The 27029-nt window shown below is 45.9% G+C and overlaps 1 protein-coding gene across 1 annotated transcript; it reads right to left on the minus strand.

The window, feature by feature from the left end:
• Window positions 1-213: 213 nt before the first annotated feature.
• On the minus strand, window positions 214-27029 carry LOC135528558 (rab11 family-interacting protein 4A-like). Its single transcript, XM_064957725.1, has 4 exons — window positions 26820-27029; window positions 19183-19270; window positions 12562-12633; window positions 214-323 (listed from the first exon to the last, which is right to left on the minus strand). Exons 1-4 carry the CDS (start codon window positions 27027-27029, stop codon window positions 214-216), a joined length of 480 nt encoding a protein of 159 aa, XP_064813797.1.

Below are 27029 nucleotides of genomic sequence, written 5' to 3' on the forward strand. Positions count from 1 at the left end.
ACCATGATTCCAATAACCTCCGCAGTCGAAATAACTGTAAAGTACGTCGCCATCAACATGACTACCGCTACAATTGACCTGTTCGCTACATTCCTGCATCCAGCCCACAAATAGTGTCAGACCACAAGGGTAACAAAGGGTTGAAGGACGATCAAAACATAGACCAATGTTCTCCAGAAGTTCCACTACGGGAAGAACTAAAGGCTCTGATCCTTACTCCTCTTCAGACGAAGAGGAAATCTGCCGTCCCAAGGCAGAGCTGGAGGCAGCGAAAGCAGAGAGGCGCTGGTATGAGGAGGCAGCACAGCAGCGCAGCTGGAAGCCTGAGAGGCAGCCCCAAAATTGTATTGGGGGGAGCACACGGGGAGTGAGGTGAAGCCAGGTAGGAGACCTGCGCCAACTTCCCGTGTTTACCGGAGAGAGAGAGTGACCGGGCAGGCACCGTGATATGTGGTGGAGCGCCCAGTCTCCCCAGCCCGGTGCGGTACATTCCAGCTCCTCGTATCGGCCGGACTAGAGTGGGCATCGAGCCAGGTGCCATGAAGCCGGCTTTACGCATCTGGTCTCCAGTGCGTCTCCTCGGGCCGGCGTACATGGCACCAGCCTTACACATGGTGTCCCCGGTTCGCCAGCACAGCCCAGTGCGGGCTATTCCACCTCGCAGCACTGGCCTGGCTACCGGGAGCATTCAACCAGGTAAGGTTGGGCAGGCTCGGTGCTCAAGAGCTCCAGTGCGCCTGCACGGTCCGGTCTATCCAGTGCCACCTCCACGCACCAGCCCTCCAGTGGCGGAGTCCGCACCTTTGGGGGGGGGGGGGGTACTGTCACATTCTGTCCTTTATTTCCTTCGTTTTGTCTTTATTTATGGTGGGCAGTCTATGTTTGTTTTTCTATGTTGGTTTTTGTGTTCAGCCTAGTATGGTTCTCAATCAGAGGCAGGTGTCGTTAGTTGTCTCTGATTGAGAATCATACTTAGGTAGCCTGGGTTTCACTGTTGGTTTGTGGGTGTTTGTTTCCGTGTGAGTGTTTGTCGCCACATGGTACTTTTTCATTTTTCGTTTTCATCACATCGTTTATTGTTTTGTATTTCAGTGTTCAGTTCATTTTTAATAAATCGTCATGAACACTTACAACGCTGCATCTTGGTCCGATCCTTACTCCTCTTCAGGCGAAGAGGAAATCTGCCATTACAGTTCAACTACAATACAACTAGTAAAATGCTCCAATCATGTGTTCCGGTAGTATAATATTTCAGAATAAATCGGTAGGATAACTGCTTCCTTTGAGCACCAGTACCAATACCAGTGACAGTCAGTCTAGCTACAGCCAGTAAGGAGGTTAGAGACCTAACCAATCAAATTACCCTTGACAATAGCGACATAGGAGTCACTCAGAGTGCAACACGTGGAAGGGAATCTCCAGTACACTCTTCCAATGGTTAACAGACATGTCACTCATAAATAGAATCCTCCATTCAGGAGGAAAATGATTAGAATCATTAACAACGATCACACGAGTCACACGAGATCACAAGAGTACTTCCGTCATGACGTTAGCTCCTCCGTGGATAACATAGCTATGACTTGTAGTAAAACTACTACAGACTCCCTCGACACCAATTCTGACTGACCTCCAGGCATTGACCTGATAATTACCTGACTACGTCAGATTCTGAACAAGTTGTAATCTGCCAGGATACTTGGTTTTCTTCCCTTGACATGCGCGCTTGTGTAAGCATAAACGCACATGCACAACGGAACATCCAACTAGGATTTATGCTAGGATCACTTAAGCGTCCAAGCAAAATACCAGCCTTAGTAAAGTTGAACATTTACTTCTAGGCTTTTGACTCTACAGCACTTACCAGTTTTCTTCCCAGAAGTCCATAGGTCATCCCTGTAGACTGCCCAAAACTAGTGCCTTACAGCTGTAAACTTATCATATAGTTATCAACTTAGGATAGTGCCTAAGCAACACACCAAGTAGGAAAACCCTAGATATGGCAATAGAGACAATGCCATGATAGTCATTTTGCCAGAACATTGGACGTATATAGAATACAGTCCAATTAGATGATTTTTGTGTGAGAACTATATTTTGTATATCTTTTGTTTATGCTTTCATTCCTTTTCGGTTCAGTTCCTGTGACACTTAGGAAGTGATAGAGCCATAAACAAAGTCCCCATATAACCATCACGCAACGGCGATCACCAACCAGGACATCCCCTGGCCCTCCCTGGGGTATTTTGCAGCTTCCAGGGAACCTACCAAGGTACATCACTAGAAGGGACCGCAACGGCGATCACCAACCGGACATCAACTGCCATCCTTCTGGTGGACAGCTCCGCTTTCAGAGAAGCCTACCAAGTTCAACCACCAGAGGGGACTGCAACGATGATCTACAAACAGGACACCATGTGTTCATGATTTTATGTTGATTTGTAACTTGCAGGACAAACAAGATCCAAACCACCAGGGGGGGTATGTCATGACGTTGGCCTCTTTGGGTATAGCAAGCCCCATCCCCCTCTCCCTGCCTCCCCCTTGCCTCCTTCAACTAGGTTGCTGTGGTCAAAGAGACATCGTAAATTCCTGAGGATCTCCTCATGGACACACAGTATAGAGAGAGTAAATTTTCATAGAGAACAAAGCAATTCCTTCCACTTGAGGTACGAACAAATTTCATGTTCCGGAGAAAGTATAAAAGATCGGTGAAGAATCCAGCTACGAACTGGTCAGTTTGTCACAACTTGGGGAAGCTCATGGGAGACGGTGTGGCCACATTACCATAACGCTGTTTATATAATAGCCTCAGATATTAGGTTTACATCTAATTGTTGTATAAGATGAATAAGTGAGTATGATACTGTTTGTATAATTGTGTAATATGATTTTGGACTATTTAATGAAGAAAAATACAATTCCCTTTTGATTTGAACTAATTCAGAGGACCGCCCCTGAGCCCAGTTAGGGTCAGGCCTCCTGGGACAGCCCTTTTTCGGCCCTTCCGAATAAAACCCCCTCTCTGGTTTTCGATCAGGAGACCGAGCTTACCTCAATTACGAGATGGCTAAAGGTTGCAGACCATGTTTTTCTCCATTAGTAGGACAAAGGTTGTCAACCATTGTCGAATCTTTTAAACATACCACGTGGTTAAACTCTTAGACTATCGATACCGACAGAATAAAAACAATTCTTTGATATGAATTACTAGTCTGCAGCTAGGAATTCGGTATCATTGAACGCGAAGAACGACAACCGCCGAAACATCCATCCAATAACGAAACGAATGAATGTCACTCTGAACTATCCACTATAACCACGACAGAGAGAGGGAGAGAGTCAGACAATTATACAAAAGAAATGAACTTTTCACCAGCGATCAAGACGACACACTGAGCGTAAAAATATTGATTGATTGCAATTATTCCCAAATGAGTGAGCGTTCATGTGCAAAGGATTAGCATTTCAATTGTTATAATTATCACTTTGTAGTGACTTCTTAGTCGATCCCCACTTCCCCTTTTGTCTAACAAGCCGCCATGCCGGTTTAGCCCACTAGGGCACATTCTCATTTCATGTAACCACATTTACCTTGTTTGTTTGTTTGTTTATGCATTTCTGTGAATTACTTAGTTAGTAATAAATAAATTATTTAAGACAATTGATGTATGGATGACTCATAGTTAAGACTGGGTTCGTGCAGATAACTGTCACGTTCTGACCTTTATTTCCTTTGTTTTGTATTTATTTAGTATGGTCAGGGCGTTTCGGCCTAGTATGGTTCTCAATCAGAGGCAGATGTCATTAGTTGTCTCTGATTGAGAATCATACTTAGGTAGCCTGGGTTTCACTGTTTGTTTGTGGGTGTTTGTTTCCGTGTCTGTGTTGTTCACCACACGGTACTGTTTTGGGTTTTGTTCGTTCCACGTTTATTGTTTTTTGTATTCAGTTGTTCATGTGTAGTATTTGTTATTAAAAGAACCATGGACACTTACCACGCCGCATATTGTTCCTCCGATCCTTCTCGCCTCTCCTCTTCGGAAGAAGAGGAGGAAGTCCCTTACAATAACCAACAATTTACGACGTTTGGAATGAGACTAACGTGAGGTAAAGTAAATAATTAATTAATTCGAAGACTAATTGATCAGATAAAATATCTGAAAAGTTATTTTAGGAAATGATAACTTTGTAATCTGAATATTTCTCCTTGGTTCCCCTGGGTGAGTGGTGTGGTATGTGTGGGCTGTGATAGCAGGGTGAGTAATGTGTACTGCTAGTCAGTCTGGGCTGCTGTGACTATGGTGTCATTATATGAGATGGCAGAAATGCTACAGTATCTTTCCAAATGATATGTGTGGGCCTACGTGAAATCAGTCTATCAGGCACTCGTAATGATGATCATTTGAATCATCCAGAATATTTGTAACAAGCTAAGGCAATGACTGGTACTGCATATGGTTACAGTGACTTAACATCAACCTCTTTAAAGATCTCTAACCATCTATACGTAGACAGAAGAAGACCATTGCTTGAGTTATTCCATTGACTGCACAATTCTGAAGAACTATGGATCCCTAAAAGCTATTATCATTGAGATGAATAATAGGATCTCTATGGCTATTATGACAAGCCATAAGACTGCAGCACAGCATTCTCAATACGGTTCCATCTCCGCACGCTTCCTTCACTCATCTAGATGAGCGTGTTTCCCACATTATGCTCCAGCAGTGCCCACACAGTAAATATCCCTTCTTTCTCTCTCTCCCTTTTCTCTGTATTTCTCTCTCTCTCTATTTCTACTGCTCCCTCTCCATATCGCTTTATTTATCTTCTCCCTCTGTCTCTCTCTCTTTCTGTCTTAAATTCGAGCATGAAATGACTGCAGTGGCTGATAGTGTATAGTCCTCCCTCGAATGCTAACATGGATAGAGGGATGAGAAAAAGAGAGGAAAAGGGTGAGAGAGAGAAAGCACCCTGCAAGTAGAGCGAGAGAGAGAGAGACATAGAGAGAGACCGACCAACCAACCAACTGATTTAGAGAGATGGTGCAAGAGAATGAAAGAACAGAGAGGGGGGAGGAGGGGGGGCGAGATAACACAGTTAATTTCAGAGCTGGTTTTGGGAGCTCCCTCACACACTGTTCTGCTCTGATGTTGAATCACGAAGCTTGCCTGGTGCTCCGGGAATGGAGAGATAAGATGCAAAGTTATGAAAAGATTTAAACAAAATTAAGAGAATAGAGAGACTAGATGAGTTCGACAGGGACAGGAGATTAAGGTGAGTAAACCCTGGTGAATTGCCTGGCCTGTCGGCACCAGAACAAGAGAAGTTGACTAACATGTCTCTTAAACTTCTCTATGAACCAACACAATGAACGTAGCCTACAGTATAAGTCTGGGGTAACTCATTGTTTGTGACAGAGTCTTGCAGTACAGACTACATTGAAGATTACGAGCTGCCATTTTGAGTCAATAGTCACTGTTTTAGTGAGCCTACAGCCACCCAGGGATGGGGAGTAACGGATAACAAACAAAAAACAGGTAACTGCAGTTACGTTACCAGCAAAAATATTGTAATCAGATTACAGATACTTTTGAAAAACTAGATGATTACTTCTAGGACTACTATTCAATTCAGAGAGGATGCTTGCGAAACCGTTTTTGACACCTTTCTGCTTTCTCAATAACATTCAAATCAGCATTGAAAAAAGTTTTAGTTTGTTCCGCCTGAGCGAGTCTGATCACAAATCCAGAGACCCCTATGATGACACACCAAATGCATTTGATGGATCGCGGGAAAATAGCAGGAATAGGCTTTTGAAGGCTACAGTCCAAGCTATGTCTACCAATGGTGCGACTGCTGTCGGCATCCAAAGATCAGCGAACTTGAATAAATGCTTGGAGGTAAGGACAACAACAGTGGTGTACCCTACAGGCGATACAGATTTTTTTTTATGGATATTTAGGCTACACAGCGCATTGATGTGAATCACCCTGCTGCTCTCTCATTTATTTGCACCTCTGGTTGTTGTGGATGGCTGTTCATGAATGTATATGTGCATTTTAACCCAATAAAGGTTGAATTTAAAAAGTTTAAGCTGCCTATCAATCATTGTTTTTGCAGCCAGGTGTGTATTCATTACGGAAACCGTTTACCTCTTGAAAACCAAACGGAAGCAAAAAGTGTTTCTATTGAACAAATTTAGGTAGGTCCCTCCCCGTTCCGTTTCCATCTGTTTAAGAAACGTTTTGCAACAGGATCGGAGTAATGAATACGCCCCCAGTGGACAGCCAGTGAAATGTTATTTTGTAACAGCTGCATGGTGCGGATCCCTGCCTATGGAATAAATGTTTGTGCTCAATACTGTCAAAAAGGAATTTAATTTAAGAAGACAACGAGTGGGGCTTTTATTTTCTTCATGGACGATTTTTCGATGTTGCTCTTGGAATGGCCTGCTTTGAGCACTATTTCTTGGTCAACTTCTTTTTGACATCAAAATCAAAAACAACAGATTAGGCTGATTAGTCCTTAGTTTCTGGGTTGTGCTCAGGTAAAACAATTTGGCTAATCTAGATTCCCATATTTCCAAGTCCTATTCCTGAAGATCAAGGGTTATTACATTAATTAGAATGACTGGAAATCTGACAGTCTCTGTTGTTTTTTTAATTGAAAAGATATAGATTATTTTTCTTCCATACTGATCTTGACAAACCATGTCTGTATGGATCTCGCTTTGTGCATGGGGCTATTGTCATGCACAAACAGGAAAGGGCCTTCCCCAAACTATTGCCACGAAGTTGGAAGCACAGAATCGTCTATAATGTCATTGTATGCTGTAGCGTTAAGATTTCCCTTCACTGGAACTAAGGGCCCTAGACCGAACCATGAAGAAGACCGAACCCAGACTATTATTCCTGCTCCACCAAACTTTACAGTTGGCACTATGCCTTCGGGCAGGCAGCGTCCCCCGGGCATCCGCCAAACCCAGATTCGTCCGTCGGACTCCAGAGAACGCGTTTCCACTGCTCCAGAGTCCAATGGCGGCGAGCTTTACACCAATCCAGTCGACGCTTGGCATTGCGCAAGGTGAACTTAGGCTTGTGTGCGGCTGCTCGGCCATGGAAACCCATTTCATGAAGCTCCCGACAAACATTGAAAGTCACTGAGCTCTTCAGTAAGACCATTCTACTGCCAATGTTTGTCTATGGAGATTACATGGCTGTGTGCTCGATTTTATACACCTGTCAGCAACGGGTGTGGCTGAAATAGCCAAATCCACTCATTTGAAGGGGTGTCCACATTTTTGTATATATAGCGTATGTAAACTCTAACATTGATTTATACTGCAATAGATGTCATTCAAATGGTAATATACATTTTGTCTTCTTCTAATGCCTCTTAAGCAGGTTGACGCTTATTGGGATTCCTTTTGTCCTTGAGGCAGAACTGAGCAATTTCCGCTGTAAACATGTATGAAAACATAAATGAGCTTTTTGGTCTTATTTAAGGTTAGAGTTAGGCATTTGGGTTAGCAGTGTGGTTAAGGTTAGGGTTAATATTAAGGTTAGGGTTAGGCATTAGTGTTAGCATTGTGGTTAAGGTTAGGGTTTGGTTAGGGTTATCCAAAATTAAATCTAGAATTGCCTTCCTATTTTGTAACAAAGCCTCCCTCACTCACGCCGCCAAACATACCCTCGTAAAACTGCCAATCCTACCGATCCTCGACTTTGGAGATATACAAAACCGCTTCCAATACTCTACTCAGCAAACTGGACGCAGTCTATCACAGTGCCATCCGTTTTGTCACCAAAGCCCCTTATACCACCCACCACTGCGACCTGTATGCTCTAGTCGGCTGGCCCTCGCTACATATTCGTCGCCAGACCCACTGGCTCCAGGTCATCTATAAGTCTATGCTAGGTAAATGCTAGGTCATCATCTGCTCATCTATCACTCCAGTGTTAATTTGCTCAATTGTAATTACTCCGTTACTATGGCCTATTTATTGCATTACCTCCTCATGCCATTTTCACACACTGTATATAGACTTATCTTTTTTTCTATTGTGTTATTGACTGTACGCTTGTTTATTCCATGTGTAACTCTGTGTTGTTTGTGTCGCACTACTTTGCTTTATCTTGGCCAGGTCGCAGTTGTAAATGAGAACTTGTTCTCAACTAGCCTACCTGGTTAAATAAAGGTGAAATATAAAAGGTTTAAAATCAGATTTTATTACTATGTGGCTGTGCCAGCTACTAACCTTCGCCTCTTAATGGGAGAGTTCCATGCTAATCTTCTAGCATGATAATTCCAAAATGGAGTTCATTGCTAATCTGTTAGCATGCTAACTGCACTGGTGGAATGTCAGTGTAATCCATGCAGTTCTAATGAGGACAAGCGTCTTAAGGCAGAGAGGGATATCTCAGCTCCGTGTGGCTCAGAGTCAGTACCAGTAAGAGGTTTGTAGGGGGGATTATTTTGGGAGGACTGAAGTGGGTCTCTGGGGGATGTAAGTCTCCAGTTTGTTCATGTTTTAAGAACCAATCATGATTGATCTACCCTCAGAACACAGTTGACTCCTTAAAACACCAACAAGCTTGATCCCTACTCCCTATGCTTCAGTAGAAGTTTGCAGTTCCATGAACTTTGTTCACTTTATTAGCCATTTTCATTCATTAGTTTGGCTTATTTTGAGCTATTGAATAGAGACCATGACATTTTCAATCCTACTGACTCGGATGACACGGAATGACCAGACATATAGAGCTACATCATAAACTATGACATCTAATAGTGTAGAAATGTCTGATATGCGATGCTACGTGGGTACAATACGCAACGTTGTACTAGCTCCTATACACCAGTGTCAGTTTTAAACTTCAACAGGAGTGGTGGTAGACATGACTCTGTTGTTGTTACCCTGCTAGTGCCACTGTGTAGGGGATCCCACTCTTTTGCTCCCACTCTCTTTGCTCTGACCTGATTCTGTAAACCAGGCTTGGCAATTACAGGAGCCTGTTTTCCTTCGGATCTGCTATCTCTCTACCCCTACCTCCCTGGTGCTGCACATCTAGACCAAGCCTCATCACACACACACACTCACACTCACACACAGTCTTTATCGCTCTCTCCTCCCCTGCAATGCTCAGCGCACCAGCTTCATCTGTCTCTATCACCTGCCAAAACTAATTCCCCCAGCCTTCCCCATGTGTGTGTGTGTGTGTGTGTGTGTCTATGTGCACTCGCTCAGCACATTACCCATTTGAGTGAACAGGCAAATAAATCCTGTGTACCTCCTCTTACACTAATGAGGCAGATCACACACTTCTCCTCCTCCTCCTCCTCATATCTCTCTCTCTCTTTGTTTCTCTCTCTCACCTCTAGAGGCTGCACTGGAGCACAGCGATTCTGAAGTTTCTCTGTCTCCACACAATGGCAACCAAGTTTTCCCTCCACAAACCTCTTTAGTCCAGAGAGCTCAGCTGGAACACTGGATAACAACCCCACTGTCCCAGAAAACTACACTCTCCCACCTAAACTAACCCCCAAAACATCAATACAAAAACAATGTACACTATATTGATCCTCAAGAGAAAAGCTATTCACAATGTACTTACAAATAGTTCCAAACTTGTCCTGCGAATGAATATATGTTCAGCGAAAAGGTACATTCCCTGTTCACCACAGCTACCTGTGCCTATACCTGATATGAGACACCCAACCTCTCCCAGCATCTAGTGCAACAGGTTGAGTGGACACTAGAGGAGGGAGAAGTGAACGGGATCAATTATACATGACCATCTGGTTGCAAGTCAGCCCCTGGAACTGGAACCATCTTTATCTAGGACCAGGCCGACACACGCACGCACACACACGCACCTACACACACACACACACACGCACGCACGCACGCACCTACACACACACACACCTACACACACACACACACACGCACATGCACACACGCACCTACACACACACACACACGCACCTACACACACACATACACGCACGCACCTACACACGCACATGCACACACACGCACCTACACACACACACCTACACACATGCACACACACGCACCTACACACACACACCTACACACACACACACGCACCTACACACACACATACAAGTTCACGCACGCATTGAGTGTAGGGTAGTAAGGGAACTCTGTGTGTCTCTATAAGTTGGGCCCCGCACCATTCCACCCATGGCCATGGTGATGACATTTTTCTCTTTGGAACACGGCACAAACAGCAAACTATTCACATGTATTTGGTCAGCTGTAAATCAACCAGACACTATGGCCTGTGTGTGTGTGTGTTGGATTTATAGCTTTAGCTTTTCTGCCTGATTTATGGGGGAATTGAGTCCACTTCAGTTTAACTACTACATATACCACCAAGGTCATACAGTTCCATTGCCTTGTGAATGAGACTACCTGAGTTCAATGACATTTCCAGTGAAGGAGAGAGGCATTTTGTAATGTCAGTCACTTTACAAAAGCTATTTCATTGACGGCAGGTGACGGGTATGTATTCAATTACAGGCTTTGTATATATTTCAAGAGCATATATATATATATATATATATATATTTATATTTGGCAAAGTGGTTGGGGTTATACCCCCGGACAGGGCCAAACAGGAAGGATATCATCGGATGGGGCCACAGTGTCACCTGTCTCAGCCTCCAGTATTTATGCTGCAGTAGTTTGTGTCGGGGGGCTAGGGTCAGTTTATTATATCTGGGGTATTTCTCCTGTCTTATCCGGTGTCCTGTGTGAATTTAAGTATACTCTCTCTAATTCTCTCTTTCTATCTTTCTTTCTCTCTCCCGGAGGACCTGAGCCCTAGGACCATGCCTCAGGACTACCTGGCATGATGACTCCTTGCTGTCCCCAGTCCACATGGCCGTACTGCTGCTCCAGTTTCAACTGTTCTGCCTGCGGCTATGGAACCCTGACCTGTTCACCGGACGTGCTACCTGTCCCAGACCTGCCGTTTTCAACTCTCTAGAGACAGCAGGAGCGGTAGAGATACTCTTAATGATCGGCTATGAAAAGCCAACTGACATTTACTCCTGAGGTGCTGACTTGCTGCACCCTCGACAACTACTGTGATTATTATTATTTGACCATGCTGGTCATTTATGAACATTTGAACATCTGGGCCATGTTCTGTTATAATCTCCACCCGGCAAAGCCAGAAGAGGACTGGCCGTCCCTCATAGCCTGGTTCCTCTCTAGGTTTCTTCCTAGGTTTTGGCCTTTCTAGGGAGTTTTTCCTAGCCACCGTGCTTCTACACCTGCATTGCTTGCTGTTTGGGGGTTTTAGGCTGAGTTTCTGTACAGCACTTTGAGATATCAGCTGATGTAAGAAGGGCTATATAAATACATTTGATTTGATATATTTCTCCATGTGGATAATGCATTTGCAGCAGAAGCCTTGGAAGAAAAAAAATGGTCTCAATCTGGGTACTCACAGAGAGGGCTTATATAAAAGGATACACTGACATACACTGGCACAATTGAAAACAGAAACGCAAAACATTCACTAGTTAATACCCACTGACATTAAATCAATGCTTCAACATTGCTTACATAAACAGAGAGACTCCCTGGTCTAGTGTCGTGGTATAAATCGTTACCACACCATATCTTGAGAGAGATGACCCGATGAGTGGGACATTACAATGACACATCCTGTAACACCTAATATGGGGATCCTCCTCTCCAGACCTTGGTTCAAATACTATTTGAAATGTTTCAAATACATTGAGCAATTGCTCCAGCCTGCCTAGATTGCCAGATGGAAATTATTCTAAATAATATTTGAACCCAGGTCTGCTCCAGTGTGGTGAAAGCTTGGACGGCATCACTTGGGAACAATGTTTTAGACTGTACACCCCCCCATGACATAATAAGCCAATTATCTTAGTTTATTGACCTTAAATGAGAGAGAAGCGTGAAACAAAGGCCATGTCTACAGAATGAGGCTGGGCTGGAGAGAATCTGGGCCAGCTACTGTTACTACTCTTTGGCAATGGAATGGATAAAGTACGCCACCATCTGGTCACATGAGGTACTTACGCTGAAAAATTGTACTCTGTAATTACACAAACATGTTCAAATTTAACTTTGAAGTAAACTACTAGGCCTACAATAAAATCAAAATAAGTAATGTTGGTAAAGACATACATTTGTAAAGGTATGGTACAACTCACTATATTTGATGTGATGCCTGTTAATAATCCATTGTGTGGGAGTTTGCCTTGACTCTGGCTAGTTTATGTCCAGATTCACATGCTGACATTAATCTAGGTTTATCCGTGCAGGGAGAGAAAAGACAGTGTAAAAATGTAACCACATTATGGGTCTGATTTGGGATGAAGGGCTTAGAAAGTCAAAGCTCCCATGTTACAAGAAAACAATATAGTTTGAGGGTTTCACATGACTTTTGACTTGGTAATGAAAAGAGGGGTGTACAACTATAGAGGCTGGCCTGGCGAAAGGGCACACACACACACACACATTATGTACCTGGTAGTAGTAACCGTTGTCGGTCTCATAGGGACGCTGTGTGATACTGCGAGCTCCCAGTGTGGTCTTCAGGACCCCCTCACAGCCTGAAAGAGAGAGGGGGAGAAGGTGTTCTATACATACTGTATAGAATAACATGATATTCTTTAACTCCCACTGTCAACTTGCCTCTCCATCCCTGGGTAGCTTTTCTTTCCATCAAATGAAATCCTTGATGTGAGACCTTGCTGTACATGTTAGCCGTTATATTAGCATAAAGTAATGAGACATCAAGACAGAAAACAACTGCCACAGTTACATGAGGTAGACTAGTTGAGTTCACAATACATTTCCTGTAAGTATTTAGGAAACGTGCACTTCTGCACGTGCACTTACTTTTCTCCTATCTATAATTCAACACACACATATTCACACAGACAGTGAGCCAATAGTGACACGGAGGGCTGAAGGAGTTTGTTGGTATGAATTAATGATTGGTTGGGAGTAGGTTAGAAACGCAGTCTTCGGCTTTGTAAGAGGGAGACATGAGGGCTCAGCTTTAACTTAGAGTGGGAGTGGACTAGTAGCAGTTTAATCTGACTAAAACAAAGCCTTCAGTCCATCATCTGTGGTTCATCATCCTAAATTCACATTGGCACCTAACATGACACCACGCATGCACCTTGTTAACAAGGCAAACTCCCTGTGCCCATACCTTGCCTTAGCGTCACTGCACCATCTGTGGGTTGTGGATTTAGCCTCTGGCTGCAGTGGCTGAGCTGGGGCCAGAGTAGAGGCAGGTCACTGCTAAGCATGCACACCTGCAGTCAATCAATTACAATGGAGCTCTATGGGGGAGCGTTAGATGTTAGCCGTTGACGTGTTTGGCCCCAACAATACACAACAACATCCTGGCAGGGCTGGTTCCCTACTCATGTGTCCTGGCGGGGCTGGTTCCACACTCATGTGTCCTGGTTGGCTGGTTCCCCACTCATGTGTCCTGTTTCGCTGGTGTCCACACTCATGTGTCCTGGTTGGCTGGTGTCCACACTCATGTGTCCTGGTTGGCTGGTTCCCCACTCATGTGTCCTGGTTGGCTGGTTCCCCACTCATGGTCCTGGTTGGCTGGTGTCCACTCATGTGTGGTTGGCTGGTGTCCACACTCATGTGTCCTGGTGTCCACCACACTCATGTGTCCTGGTTGGCTGGTCCACTCATGTGTCCTGTTTGGCAGGTTCCCCACTCATGTGTCCTGGTTGGCTGGTGTCCACTCATGTGTCCTGTTTGGCTGGTTCCCCACTCATGTGTCCTGGTTGGCTGGTGTCCCCACTCATGTGTCCTGGTTGGCTGGTTCCCCACTCATGGTCCTGGTTGGCTGGTGTCCACACTCATGTGTCCTGGTTGGCTGGTGTCCACACTCATGTGTCCTGGTTGGATGGTTCATGTGTCCTGGTTGGCTGTGTTGGTCCTGGTTGGCTGGTTCCCCACTCATGTGTCCTGGTTGGCTGGTTCCCCACTCATGGTCCTGGTTGGCTGGTGTCCTGTTTCACTCATGTGTCCTGGTTGGCTGGTGTCCACACTCATGTGTCCTGGTTGGCTGGTTCCCCACTCATGTGTCCTGGTTGGCTGGTGTCCTGGTTGACTGGTGTCATCATGTGTCCTGGTTGGCTGGTGTCCCCACTCATGTGTCCTGGTTGGCTGGTTCCCCACTCATGTGTCCTGGTTGGCTGGTTCCCCACTCATGTGTCCTGGTTGGCTGGTTCCCCACTCATGTGTCCTGGTTGGCTGGTGTCCACACTCATGTGTCCTGGTTGGCTGGTGTCCACACTCATGTGTCCTGGTTGGCTGGTTCCCCACTCATGTCCTGGTTGGCTGGTGTCCACTCATGTGTCCTGGTTGGCTGGTGTCCACACTCATGTGTCCTGGTTGGCTGGTGTCCACACTGGTTGGCATGTGTCCTGGTTGGCTGGTGTCCACTCATGTGTCCTGGTTGGCTGGTGTCCACATCATGTGTCCTGGTGTCCACTCATGTGTCCTGGTTGGCTGGTGTCCACACTCATGTGTCCTGGTTGGCTGGTTCCCCACTCATGTGTCCTGGTTGGCTGGTTCCTGGTTGGCTGGTGTCCACTCATGTGTCCTGGTTGGCTGGTGTCCACTCACTGGTTGGCTGGTTCCCATGTGTCCTGGTTGGCTGGTGTCCACTCATGTGTCCTGGTTGGCTGGTTCCCCACTCATGTGTCCTGGTTGGCTGGTTCCCCACTCATGTGTCCTGGTTGGCTGGTGTCCACACTCATGTGTCCTGGTTGGCTGGTGTCCACTCATGTGTCCTGGTTGGCTGGTTCCCCACTCATGTGTCCTGGTTGGCTGGTGTCCACTCATGTGTCCTGGTTGGCTGGTGTCCACACTCATGTGTCCTGGTTGGCTGGTGTCCACACTCATGTGTCCTGGTTGGCTGGTGTCCACTCATGTGTCCTGGTTGGCTGGTGTCCACTCATGTGTCCTGGTTGGCTGGTTCCCCACTCATGTGTCCTGGTTGGCTGGTGTCCACTCATGTGTCCTGGTTGGCTGGTTCCCCACTCATGTGTCCTGGTTGGCTGGTGTCCACTCATGTGTCCTGGTTGGCTGGTTCCCACTCATGTGTCCTGGGTTGGCTGGTGTCCACACTCATCATGTGTCCTGGTTGGCTGGTGTCCACTCATGTGTCCTGGTTGGCTGGTTCCCCACTCATGTGTCCTGGTTGGCTGGTGTCCACTCATGTGTCCTGGTTGGCTGGTGTCCACACTCATGTGTCCTGGTTGGCTGGTTCCCCACACTCATGTGTCCTGGTTGGCTGGTGTCCACTCATGTGTCCTGGTTGGCTGGTGTCCACACTCATGTGTCCTGGTTGGCTGGTTCCCCACTCATGTGTCCTGGTTGGCTGGTTCCCCACTCATGTGTCCTGTTTGGCTGGTGTCCACACTCATGGTCCTGGTTGGCTGGTTGTCCACTCATGTGTCCTGGTTGGCTGGTGTCCACACTCATGTGTCCTGGTTGGCTGGTTCCCCACTCATGTGTCCTGGTTGGCTGGTGTCCACTCATGTGTCCTGGTTGGCTGGTTCCCCACTCATGTGTCCTGGTTGGCTGGTTCCCCACTCATGTGTCCTGGTTGGCTGGTGTCCACACTCATGTGTCCTGTTTGGCTGGTGTCCCCACTCATGTGTCCTGGTTGGCTGGTGTCCTGGTTGGCTGGTGTCCCCACTCATGTGTCCTGGTTCATGGTCTGGTTCTGGTGTCCCACTCATGTGTCCTGTTGGCTGGTGTCCACTGTGTCCTGGTTGGCTGGTGTCCTGGTTGGCTGGTTCCCCACTCATGTGTCCTGGTTGGCTGGTGTCCACACTCATGTGTCCTGGTTGGCTGGTGTCCACACTCATGTGTCCTGGTTCCCCTCACACTCATGTGTCCTGGGCTTGGTCCTGGTTGGTTCCCCACTCATGTGTCCTGGTTGGCTGGTGTCCACTCATGTGTCCTGGTTGGCTGGTGTCCACACTCATGTGTCCTGGTTGGCTGGTTCCCCACACTCATGTGTCCTGGTTGGCTGGTTCCCCACTCATGTGTCCTGGTTGGCTGGTTCCCCCTGGTTGGCTGGTTCCCCACTCATGTGTCCTGTTTGGCTGGTTCCCCACTCATGTGTCCTGTGTCCACTCAAGGTCCTGGTTCCCCACTCATGTGTCCTGGTTGGCTGGTGTCCACTCATGTGTCCTGGTTGGCTGGTGTCCACTCATGTGTCCTGGTTGGCTGGTTCCCCACTCATGGTCCTGGTTGGCTGGTTCCCCACTCATGTGTCCTGGTTGGCTGGTGTCCACACTCATGTGTCCTGTTTGGCTGGTTCCCCACTCATGTGTCCTGGTTGGCTGGTTCCCCACTCATGTGTTCTGGTTGGCTGGTGTCCACTCATGTGTCCTGGTTGGCTGGTGTCCACACTCATGCCTGGGCTGGTGTCCACACTCATGTGTCCTGGTTGGCTGGTGTCCACACTCATGTGTCCTGGTTGGCTGGTGTCCACACTCATGTGTCCTGGTTGGCTGGTGTCCACACTCATGTGTCCTGGTTGGCTGGTGTACACTCATGTGTCCTGGTTGGCTGGTGTCCACTCATGTGTCCTGGTTGGCTGGTTCCCCACTCATGTGTCCTGGTTGGCTGGTTCCCACTCATGTGTCCTGTTTGGCTGGTGTCCACTCATGTGTCCTGGTTGGCTGGTTCCCCACTCCTGGTTGGCTGGTGTCCACTCATGTGTCCTGGTTGGCTGGTGTCCACACTCATGTGTCCTGTTTGGCTGGTGTCCACTCATGTGTCCTGGTTGGCTGGTTCCCCACTCATGTGTCCTGGTTGGCTGGTTCCCCACTCATGGTCCTGGTTGGCTGGTTCCCCACTCATGTGTCCTGGTTGGCTGGTTCCCCACTCATGTGTCCTGTTTGGCTGGTGTCCACACTCATGTGTACTGATTGGCTGGTGTCCACACTCATGTGTCCTGATTGGCTGGTGTCCACACTCATGTGTCCTGGTTGGCTAGTTCCCCACTCATGTGTCCTGGTTGGCTGGTTCCCCACTCATGTGTCCTGGTTGGCTGGTTCCCCACTCATGTGTCCTGGTTGGCTGGTGTCCACTCAAGTGTCCTGGTTAGCTGATTTCCCACTCATGTGTCCTGGTTGGCTGGTGTCCACACTCATGTGTCCTGGTTGGCTGGTTCCCCACTCATGGTCCTGGTTGGCTGGTGCCCACTCATGTGTCCTGTTTGGCTGATTCCCCACTCATGTGTCCTGGTTGGCTGGTTCCCCACTCATGGTCCTGGTTGGCTGGTGTCCACACTCATGTGTCCTGTTTGGCTGGTGTCCACACTCATGTGTCCTGGTTGGCTGGTTCCCCACTCATGGCCCTGGTTGGCTGGTGTCCACTCATGTGTCCTGGTTGGCTGGTTCCCCACTCATGTGTCCTGGTTGGCTGGTGTCCACTCAAGTGTCCTGGTTAGCTGATTTCCCACTCATGTGTCCTGGTTGGCTGGTGTCCACACTCATGTGTCATGGTTGGCTGGTTCCCCACTCATGGTCCTGGTTGGCTGGTGTCCACACTCATGTGTCCTGTTTGGCTGGTGTCCACACTCATGTGTCTGGTCTGTGTCCTGGTTGGCTGTGTCCACTCATGTGTCCTGTTTGGCTGGTGTCCCCACTCATGTGTCCTGGTTGGCTGGTTCCCCACTCATGTGGTCCTGTGTTGGCCCCACTGGTCCTGTCCACTCATGTGTCCTGGTTGGCTGGTTCCCCACTCATGTGTCCTGGTTGGCTGGTTCCCACTCATGTATCCTGTTTGGCTGGTGTCCACTCATGTGTCCTGGTTGGCTGGTTCCCCACTCATGTGTCCTGGTTGGCTGGTTCCCCACTCATGTGTCCTGGTTGGCTGGTGTCCACTCATGTGTCCTGGTTGGCTGGTTCCCCACTCATGTGTCCTGGTTGGCTGGTGTCCACACTCATGTGTCCTGGTTGGCTGGTGTCCACTCATGTGTCCTGGTTGGCTGGTTCCCCACTCATGTGTCCTGGTTGGCTGGTGTCCACTCATGTGTCCTGGTTGGCTGGTGTCCACACTCATGTGTCCTGGTTGGCTGGTGTCCACACTCATGTGTCCTGTTTGGCTGGTGTCCCCACTCATGTGTCCTGGTTGGCTGGTTCCCCACTCATGTGTCCTGGTTGGCTGGTTCCCCACTCATGTGTCCTGGTTGGCTAGTGTCCACTCAAGTGTCCTGGTTGGCTGGTGTCCACACTCATGTGTTCTGGTTGGCTGGTGTCCACACTCATGTGTCCTGGTTGGCTGGTTCCCCACTCATGTGTCCTGGTTGGCTAGTGTCCACTCAAGTGTCCTGATTGTTATAAACAAGCCTGGAGTGTGTAGCAGGGAAAAACAAACTGACCTGGTTTACAGGGACTCTCTCTCTCTCTAGACAGGCCAAAGAGGAGGCCGGTAGGTCAGTTAGAGCACTTATAATGAGTTGGCAGAAACCAGCCTTGAGGGTGTAGCAGGGAAAAACAAACTAACCATAGTGAAGATGTTAAGATTCAAACATGGGCAGGACTTTCATAATGTTAGTGAATGACTCACAGCCCAAAGCAGACTTTTTATTCTCTAAATTGTAGGGCTTCACCTTTGATTGACACTAACTCTCTAGGATCCTTTATGTCTCTCCACCTTCACTTTCTGATGCTGAGGCCATTGTAAATGCAATATTTGCGCCAAGTTGTACTTATTTTAGAGCTTTGATTGGTTCTCTCAGAAAAAAAAAATATTTTTGGGGTTTGAGCTAGACTACCTTCTTATGAAAAAGAGTACAATATTGTTTGTGCACAAAACCATTTTGTAGGTAGGCTGTGTATGTATGAACATGTGACTCAACTCTACTCCGTGGTAACTACATGGTAACTAGGCAGTAGGAGTTACGCATCCTCTTCAGTCCCAGCATCTATAACCTAAGTAGAAGGGTAATGGCAGAATAGTGTTGCTGAATGATGCTCTTCTGCCTCAGTGGGAAGACACCATATGCACGATGCACATGCACACAGACACACACACCAGTAAAACTGAATTATGCAGTTGCCGATGGTTGGCTCCCTGTCCATGCCTCTCATTCCTACCTTTGATAGCCAGCACTCCATGGCAGAAGTCCTTGAAGTTGATCCTGCCCTGAGCATTTGGGTCCAAGCATTTGGCCAACTTCTTCACCTGGAGAACATGGGACAGGCAACAAAACGGCTGAACAAAAACAATTTGTCATGGGTTTGGCTTCATATAATACAAAGAGAATCTATGCAAACGTACAGATGAAATTGTAAACAACCTGTCAATGTCTGACTCTTGCTGACAGGTGTGTGTGTGTGTGTGTGTGTGTGTGTGTGTGTGTGTGTGTGTGTGTGTGTGTGTGTGTGTGTGTGTGTGTGTGTGTGTGTGTGTGTGTGTGTGTGTGTGTGTGTGACCTGAAGCTGTGAGCCTCCCACCACCACCTGTTCTAACAGTCCCTCTCTGAATCACTACTGAGTCACTACAACACACCTCATGTTGTTATGACCTAGAGCTGAAGTACAGCTCTTCACACATAGAGGATCTCACTCATATAGAGCACACATCATGAATGCATAAGACTGTGTATATATATATATATATATATATATATATATATATATATATACACACACACACACAGTGGACAAAAAAAGTATTTAGTCAGCCACCAATTGTGCAAGTTCTCCCACTTAAAAAGATGAGAGAGGCCTGTATTTTTCATCATAGGTACACTTCAACTATGAAAATGATTTAAAATGATTTAAAAATCCAGAAGATCACATTGTAGGATTTTTAATTAATTGATTTGCAAATTTTGGTGGAAAATAAGTATTTGGTCACCTACAAACAAGCAAGAGTTCTGGCTCTCACAGACCTGTACAGTGCCTTGCGAAAGTATTCGGCCCCCTTGAACTTTGCGACCTTTTGCCACATTTCAGGCTTCAAACATAAAGATATAAAACTGTATTTTTTTTGTGAATAATCAACAACAAGTGGAACACATTCATGAAGTGCAAGGACATTTATTGGACATTTCAAACTTTTTTAACAAATCAAAAACTGAAAAATTGGGCGTGCAAAATTATTCAGCCCCTTTACTTTCAGTGCAGCAAACTCTCTCCAGAAGTTCAGTGAGGATCTCTGAATGATCCAATGTTGACCTAAATGACTAATGATGATAAATACAATCCACCTGTGTGTAATCAAGTCTCCGTATAAATGCACCTGCACTGTGATAGTCTCAGAGGTCCGTTAAAAGCGCAGAGAGCATCATGAAGAACAAGGAACACACCAGGCAGGTCCGAGATACTGTTGTGAAGAAGTTTAAAGCCGGATTTGGATACAAAAAGATTTCCCAAGCTTTAAACATCCCAAGGAGCACTGTGCAAGCGATAATATTGAAATGGAAGGAGTATCAGACCACTGCAAATCTACCAAGACCTGGCCCTCCCTCTAAACTTTCAGCTCATACAAGGAGAAGACTGATCAGAGATGCAGCCAAGAGGCCCATGATCACTCTGGATGAACTGCAGAGATCTACAGCTGAGGTGGGAGACTCTGTCCATAGGACAACAATCAGTCGTATATTGCACAAATCTGGCCTTTATGGAAGAGTGGCAAGAAGAAAGCCATTTCTTAAAGATACCCATAAAAAGTGTTGTTTAAAGTTAGCCACAAGCCACCGGGGAGACACACCAAACATGTGGAAGAAGGTGCTCTGGTCAGATGAAACCAAAATTGAACTTTTTGGCAACAATGCAAAACGTTATGTTTGGCGTAAAAGCAACACAGCTCATCAACCTGAACACACCATCCCCACTGTCAAACATGGTGGTGGCAGCATCATGGTTTGGGCCTGCTTTTCTTCAGCAGAGACAGGGAAGATGGTTAAAATTGATGGGAAGATGGATGGAGCCAAATACAGGACCATTCTGGAAGAAAACCTGATGGAGTCTGCAAAAGACCTGAGACTGGGACAGGGATTTGTCTTCCAACAAGACAATGATCCAAAACATAAAGCAAAATCTACAATGGAATGGTTCAAAAATAAACAAATCCAGGTGTTAGAATGGCCAAGTCAAAGTCCAGACCTGAATCCAATCAAGAATCTGTGGAAAGAACTGAAAACTGCTGTTCACAAATGCTCTCCATCCAACCTCACTGAGCTCGAGCTGTTTTGCAAGGAGGAATGGGAAAAAATTTCAGTCTCTCGATGTGCAAAACTGATAGAGACATACCCCAAGCGACTTACAGCTGTAATCGCAGCAAAAGGTGGCGCTACAAAGTATTAACTTAAGGGGGCTGAATAATTTTGCACGCCCATTTTTCAGTTTTTGATTTGTTAAAAAAGTTTGAAATATCCAATAAATGTCGTTCCACTTCATGATTGTGTCCCACTTGTTGTTGATTCTTCACAAAAAAATACAGTTTTATATCTTTATGTTTGAAGCCTGAAATGTGGCAAAAGGTCGCAAAGTTCAGGGGGGGCGAATACTTTCGCAAGGCACTGTAACTTCTTCTTTAAGAGGCTCCTCTGTCCTCCACTCGTTACCTGTATTAATGGCACCTGTTTGAACTTGTTATCAGTATAAAAGACACCTGTCCACAACCTCAAACAGTCACACTCCAAACTCCACTATGGCCAAGACCAAAGAGCTGTCAAAGGGCAAAATTGTAGACCTGCACCAGGCTGGGAAGACTGAATCTGCAATAGGTAAGCGGCTTGGTTTGAAGAAATCAAATGTGGGAGCAATTATTAGGAAATGGAAGACATACAAGACCACTGATAATCTCCCTCGATCTGGGGCTCCACGCAAGATCTCACCCCGTGGGGTGAAAATGATCACAAGAAGGGTGAGCAAAAATCCCAGAACCACACGGGGGGACCTAATGAATGACCTGCAGAGAGCTGGGACCAAAGTAACAAAGCCTTCCATCAGTAACACACTACGCCGCCAGGGACTCAAATCCTGCAGTGCCAGACGTATACCCCTGCTTAAGCCAGTACATGTCCAGACCCGTCTGAAGTTTGCTAGGGAGCATTTGGATGATCCAGAAGAAGATTGGGAGAATGTCAAATGGTCAGATGAAACCAAAATATTACTTTTTGGTAAAAACTCAACTCGTCGTGTTTGGAGTTGCATCCAAAGAACACCATACCTACTCTGAAGCATGGGGTGGAAACATCATGCTTTGGGGCTGTTTTTCTGCAAAGGGACCAGGACGACTGATCCGTGTAAAGGAAATAATGAATGGGGCCATGTGTCGTGAGATTTTGAGTGAAAACCTCCTTCCATCAGCAAGGGCATTGAAGATGAAACGTGGCTGGGTCTTTCAGCATGACAATGATCCCAAACACACTGCCCGGGCAACGAAGGAGTGCCATCGTAAGAAGCATTTCAAGGACCTGGAGTGGCCAAGCCTGTCTCCAGATCTCAACCCCATAGAAAATCTTTGGAGGGAGTTGAAAGTCCGTGTTGCCCAGCAACAGCCCCAAAAAATCACTGTTCTAGAGGAGATCTGCATGGAGGAATGGGCCAAAATACCAGCAACAGTGTGTGAAAACCTTGTGACGACTTACAGAAAACGTTTGACCTCTGTCATTGCCAACGAAGGGTATATAACAGTATTGAGAAACTTTTGTAATTGACCAAATACTTATTTTCCACCATAATTTGCAAATCAATTCATTAAAAATCCTACAATGTGATTTTCTGGATTTTCTTTCTCATTTTGTCTGTCATAGTTCAAGTGTACCTATGATGAAAATTACAGGCCTCTCTCATCTTTTTAAGTGGGAGAACTTGCACAATTGGTGGCTGACTAAATACTTTTTTGCCCCACTGTGTGTGTGTGTGTGTGTGTGTGTGTGTGTGTGTGTGTGTATATATATATATATACACACACACACACACAGAAACGATATCATAACTGCCATCGATAAGAGACATATTCATCGACCTGACCAAGGCTTTTGACTCTGTCAATCACCACATTCTTATCGGCAGACTCAACAGAGCCAATTCTTCCTTTGGCCACCTTTCCTTCCAGTTCTCTGCGCACCGCTAACTAAACTAGCCGTTTCACATCCGTTACACTCACCCCCCTTTTGACCTCCTCCTTTTCCGCAGCAACCAGTGATCCGGGTCAACAGCATCAATGTAACAGTATAACTTTAGACCGTCCCCTCGCCCATACACGGGCGCGAACCAGGGACCCTCTGCACACATCAACAACAGTCACCCACGAAGCATCGTTACCCATCGCTCCACAAAAGCCTCACAAAAGCCTCAGCCCTTGCAGAGCAAGGGGAACTACTACTTCAAGGTCTCAGAGCAAGTGACGTCACCGATTGAAATGCTATTTAGCGCACACCGCTAACTAAGCTAGCCGTTTCACATCCGTTACACCAGTATCTCTACTTGCACATTCATGTTCTGCACATCTACCATTCCAGTGTTTAATTGCTATATTGTAACTACTTCGCCACCATGGCCTATTTATTGCCTTTCACTCCGTTATCCTACCTCATGTGCACACACTGTATATAGACTTTTTCTACTGTATGTTTGTTTATTCCATGTGTAACTCTGTGTTGTTGTACGTGTCGAACTGCTTTGCTTTATCTTGGCCAGGTCGCAGTTGTAAATGAGAACTTGTTCTCAACTAGTCTACCTGGTTAAATAAAAGTGAAATAAATAAAATAAATAAAAATACAATTAATAAATAAAACCAGCCAATACCAGTCAGAGGTGAACTGGTAGATCTCGGTTGATGATCCTGTGTATTAGTCAACGTGAAAGTGAGGAGGGGGAGACAGAGGGTGTATCTTACTGTAAACAGCCCATAGTACCGACCTGCACTCCCTGTGATGGAGGAAATGTATGCAACTCTGTAGCCGCTCCCACCATCAACCCACATCCACATCTTTCATGTGGGCTGAAGCAGAGACACAGGGGTACTGTACTGTGCTCATGAATTATGCATTTAATGCACTTTAGATGCTGCCTGCAACTCTTTCAACTCCTACTTTTAGACTGGGGCTGGTAAAACAGTGTCATGAAATGGTAAATGCTGGGGATAGAGACCTGCTAGTGACTGAGAATGACTGTGTGAATACCAGAGAGATTGTGTGTGTGTGTGTGTGTGTGCGTGCTTGCGTATGCGTGTGTTTGTGTGTGTACGTGTATGCTCGTACATTTGTGTGCGTGTGTCTGAGAATGTGGTGGTAGACAGTCCTTCAACAGACCACACACACACGATGGGTCCTCGCTCCCATCTGTCCAACCTCTGATATACAGCTGTGCATCACCATCCCTCACTGTGTCAGCCAGCTGTCAGTCAAAACGCACACCAGACGATTACGGCTCTCATGCCCTAGTTACTGTCGGCACGGCAACTGGGTCAACAGGAAAGTACTGGGTGAAATGAAGGCCATTGTGTTGGATGATTTGGACCAGTGAGTCTGGGTTTTTAGGAGATTAAATTCAGTTTTGCTGGATTAGGAGGAGCAGGGGATCAGTGTGACTGTGAGTGGGTGGATAGAGGGAGTGGACTGGATAGGTCAGAATATGGGAGCAGTGAAAGGATGACGTTGAGGTTACATGTTGCCAGTGGGACACTGAAAAGTCCAGACAGGTTTAATCTCATCTGCATCATGTTCTGTGTGCGTAACTCAAATCAAATCCAATGTATTCATAAAGCCTTTTTTACATCAGCAGATGTCACAAAGTGCTTATACAGAAACCCAGCCTAAAACCCCAAACAACAAGCAATGCAGATGTAGAAGCACAGTGGCTAGGAATAACTCCCTAGAAAGGCAGGAACCTAGGAAGAAACCTAGAGAGGAACCAGGCTCTGGGGGGTGGCCAGTCCTCTTCTGGCTGTGGAGAGTATAAGAGTACATGGCCATTAAAGCCAGATCATTCTTCAAGATGTTCAAACTTTCATAGATGACCATCGGGGTCAAATAACAGAGTGGATCATTGTGGTCTAATAAAACTATTGAGAGAAGCATTGGGGAAATTGTTTAGCTTAAAAGATTTAGCTTCAGCGAGCTGCCTCTTTCTCAAATGCTCATTTAATTTTGAACTAAGGTAGTTCCAACATGAGAATTCAGTGTCCATATAGACCTATTCACTACATCTGCTGGGGAGAGTGTTGATGCTACATGCATAGTTGAACACCCACACTACCTATATAGCACCCCTTTTTAACCCCTATCCACATCATCAAGCGGTACCAGAGCGCCAAGTCTAGGTCCAAAAGGCTCCCGAACAGCTTCTACCCACAAGCTATAAACTGCTAAACAATGAATCAAATGGACACCAGGACTATATACATTGACCCCCCCCCTTTTTGTTTTTACACTGCTGCTGCTTGCTATGCATAGTCACTTTACCCCTACCTACGTACAAATTACCGCAACTAACATGTACCCCCACACATTTACTCGGTACTGGACCCCCTGTATATAGCCTCGTTATTGTTATGTAATTCTACTGTTACTTTTTATTTGTACTTTATTTTATTTAGTAAATATTTTCTTAACTCTTATTTCTTGAACTGCATTGTTGGTTAAGGGCTTGTAAGTAAGTACCCACAGGGTTCTGGTCAAAAGTAGTGCACTATATAGGGAATAGGGTGCAATTTCGGATACAACCTATGAAACATTCTTACTGGAAAAAGCCTGTATGGAGACAGGCAAAGTGGTCTATTACCAACCTAATTACATTTACAAAGATACAGAGCGTCAATTAAAAGAGTTAATTGTTCACATAAAGAGAGTGCCAATTCATTGCACACAATTATTATTCAGACAGAGCAGGTCAGTGACAGGTTGGGATAAGATAAAGTCTCTTGGGTGCTTTGCGCTGTTTCTAGTCTAGGCTATATATCTGTTTCTGAATCTACACAGGCAGGTCTATGCATGCTCGCTCCCTGCTCACACAATCACTCAGCCCAGTTCAGCAGAGCGCAGCCATGCCGTGACAAATGGCAGAAGGCTTGTGTTAAACCTAATTTATAACAGAGAAAACTCCTTTACTAAAACAAACCTGTCTGCCTATGTTTTTTACTATGTTGAGGCTGACACATTATATTAAATATCAAAAGGCTGATGCAATTGAGAGCTATTGGCTATAGTGCATTAATACCGTCAGAAGAACACAATTAGCCTATTTTCCAGTCTCTCTCTCTCAGTAGTTGACCTAATTTCTCTACCACAAAATAACACATTTGGACGAAAATGAGTTTCACTTTTTGGGCCAAAATTAGAGCCTGAATACAAGGAATGAGAGTGAAAAGCTGAATCAGATTATCCCACTGGAAAGTGTTACTGTCCTCTCCTCCACAGCCACACTGAAAACTAGTTCGAACGTTAACAGTTACTTGAAAATAAAATCTCACGTCTATCTTGTATTTTAACATCCAAGAAAATATACTTTTACAGGTGTAAGACACTTTGTTCATTTTTTGGTACAAAGAGCCTGTTCCACTTTGTGGTATGGGCTATATGTTCTGAATAGCCAAACATAAATGAATTAGTATATTGTAAGTAAATATCTATGCATGTGTAATAACATGGTCTTACACGACATAAAACACAACAAGAAACAAAGAAACGAAGCCTTTAAACGTATAAACAAACGCTACCGTAGCGCAACGTTACTCCATAAAACTCCAAGGGATGCTTGATTTGCATTTATATTACCTCGTCTCCTTGGCCGAACTGTGAACCGAGGTTTACGAAATGCTCCACGCGAATATAACCATCCGAATCCTCGTCGCACAAGTCGAACACCTCTTTGAGTTTCCTGAGGAACAGCAGGAGCTGCTCCGCGTCGGGAAGGACACTTTCCATCGGAAATTTGTTGTCCTGAGGTTGAAAACCCGACTTGAACACCGAAGCAGAGGGCGCCAT

This window comes from Oncorhynchus masou, chromosome 5 (assembly GCF_036934945.1).
Source record: "Oncorhynchus masou masou isolate Uvic2021 chromosome 5, UVic_Omas_1.1, whole genome shotgun sequence".
Classification (NCBI taxonomy): domain Eukaryota; kingdom Metazoa; phylum Chordata; class Actinopteri; order Salmoniformes; family Salmonidae; genus Oncorhynchus; species Oncorhynchus masou.

Excerpts from the sequence above, each read along its gene's own strand:
- LOC135528558 (XM_064957725.1), bottom strand. The coding sequence starts at position 27,029 with ATGGCGCCCTCTGCTTCGGTGTTCAAGTCGGGTTTTCAACCTCAGGAC. Across the intron at positions 19,271-26,819 it reads AGTTCGGCCAAGGAGACGAG|GTGAAGAAGTTGGCCAAATG; the intron begins GTAATATAAATG and ends CATGTTCTCCAG. Across the intron at positions 324-12,561 it reads TCCCTATGAGACCGACAACG|GCTTCCAGCTGCGCTGCTGT; the intron begins GTTACTACTACC and ends GCTGCCTCTCAG.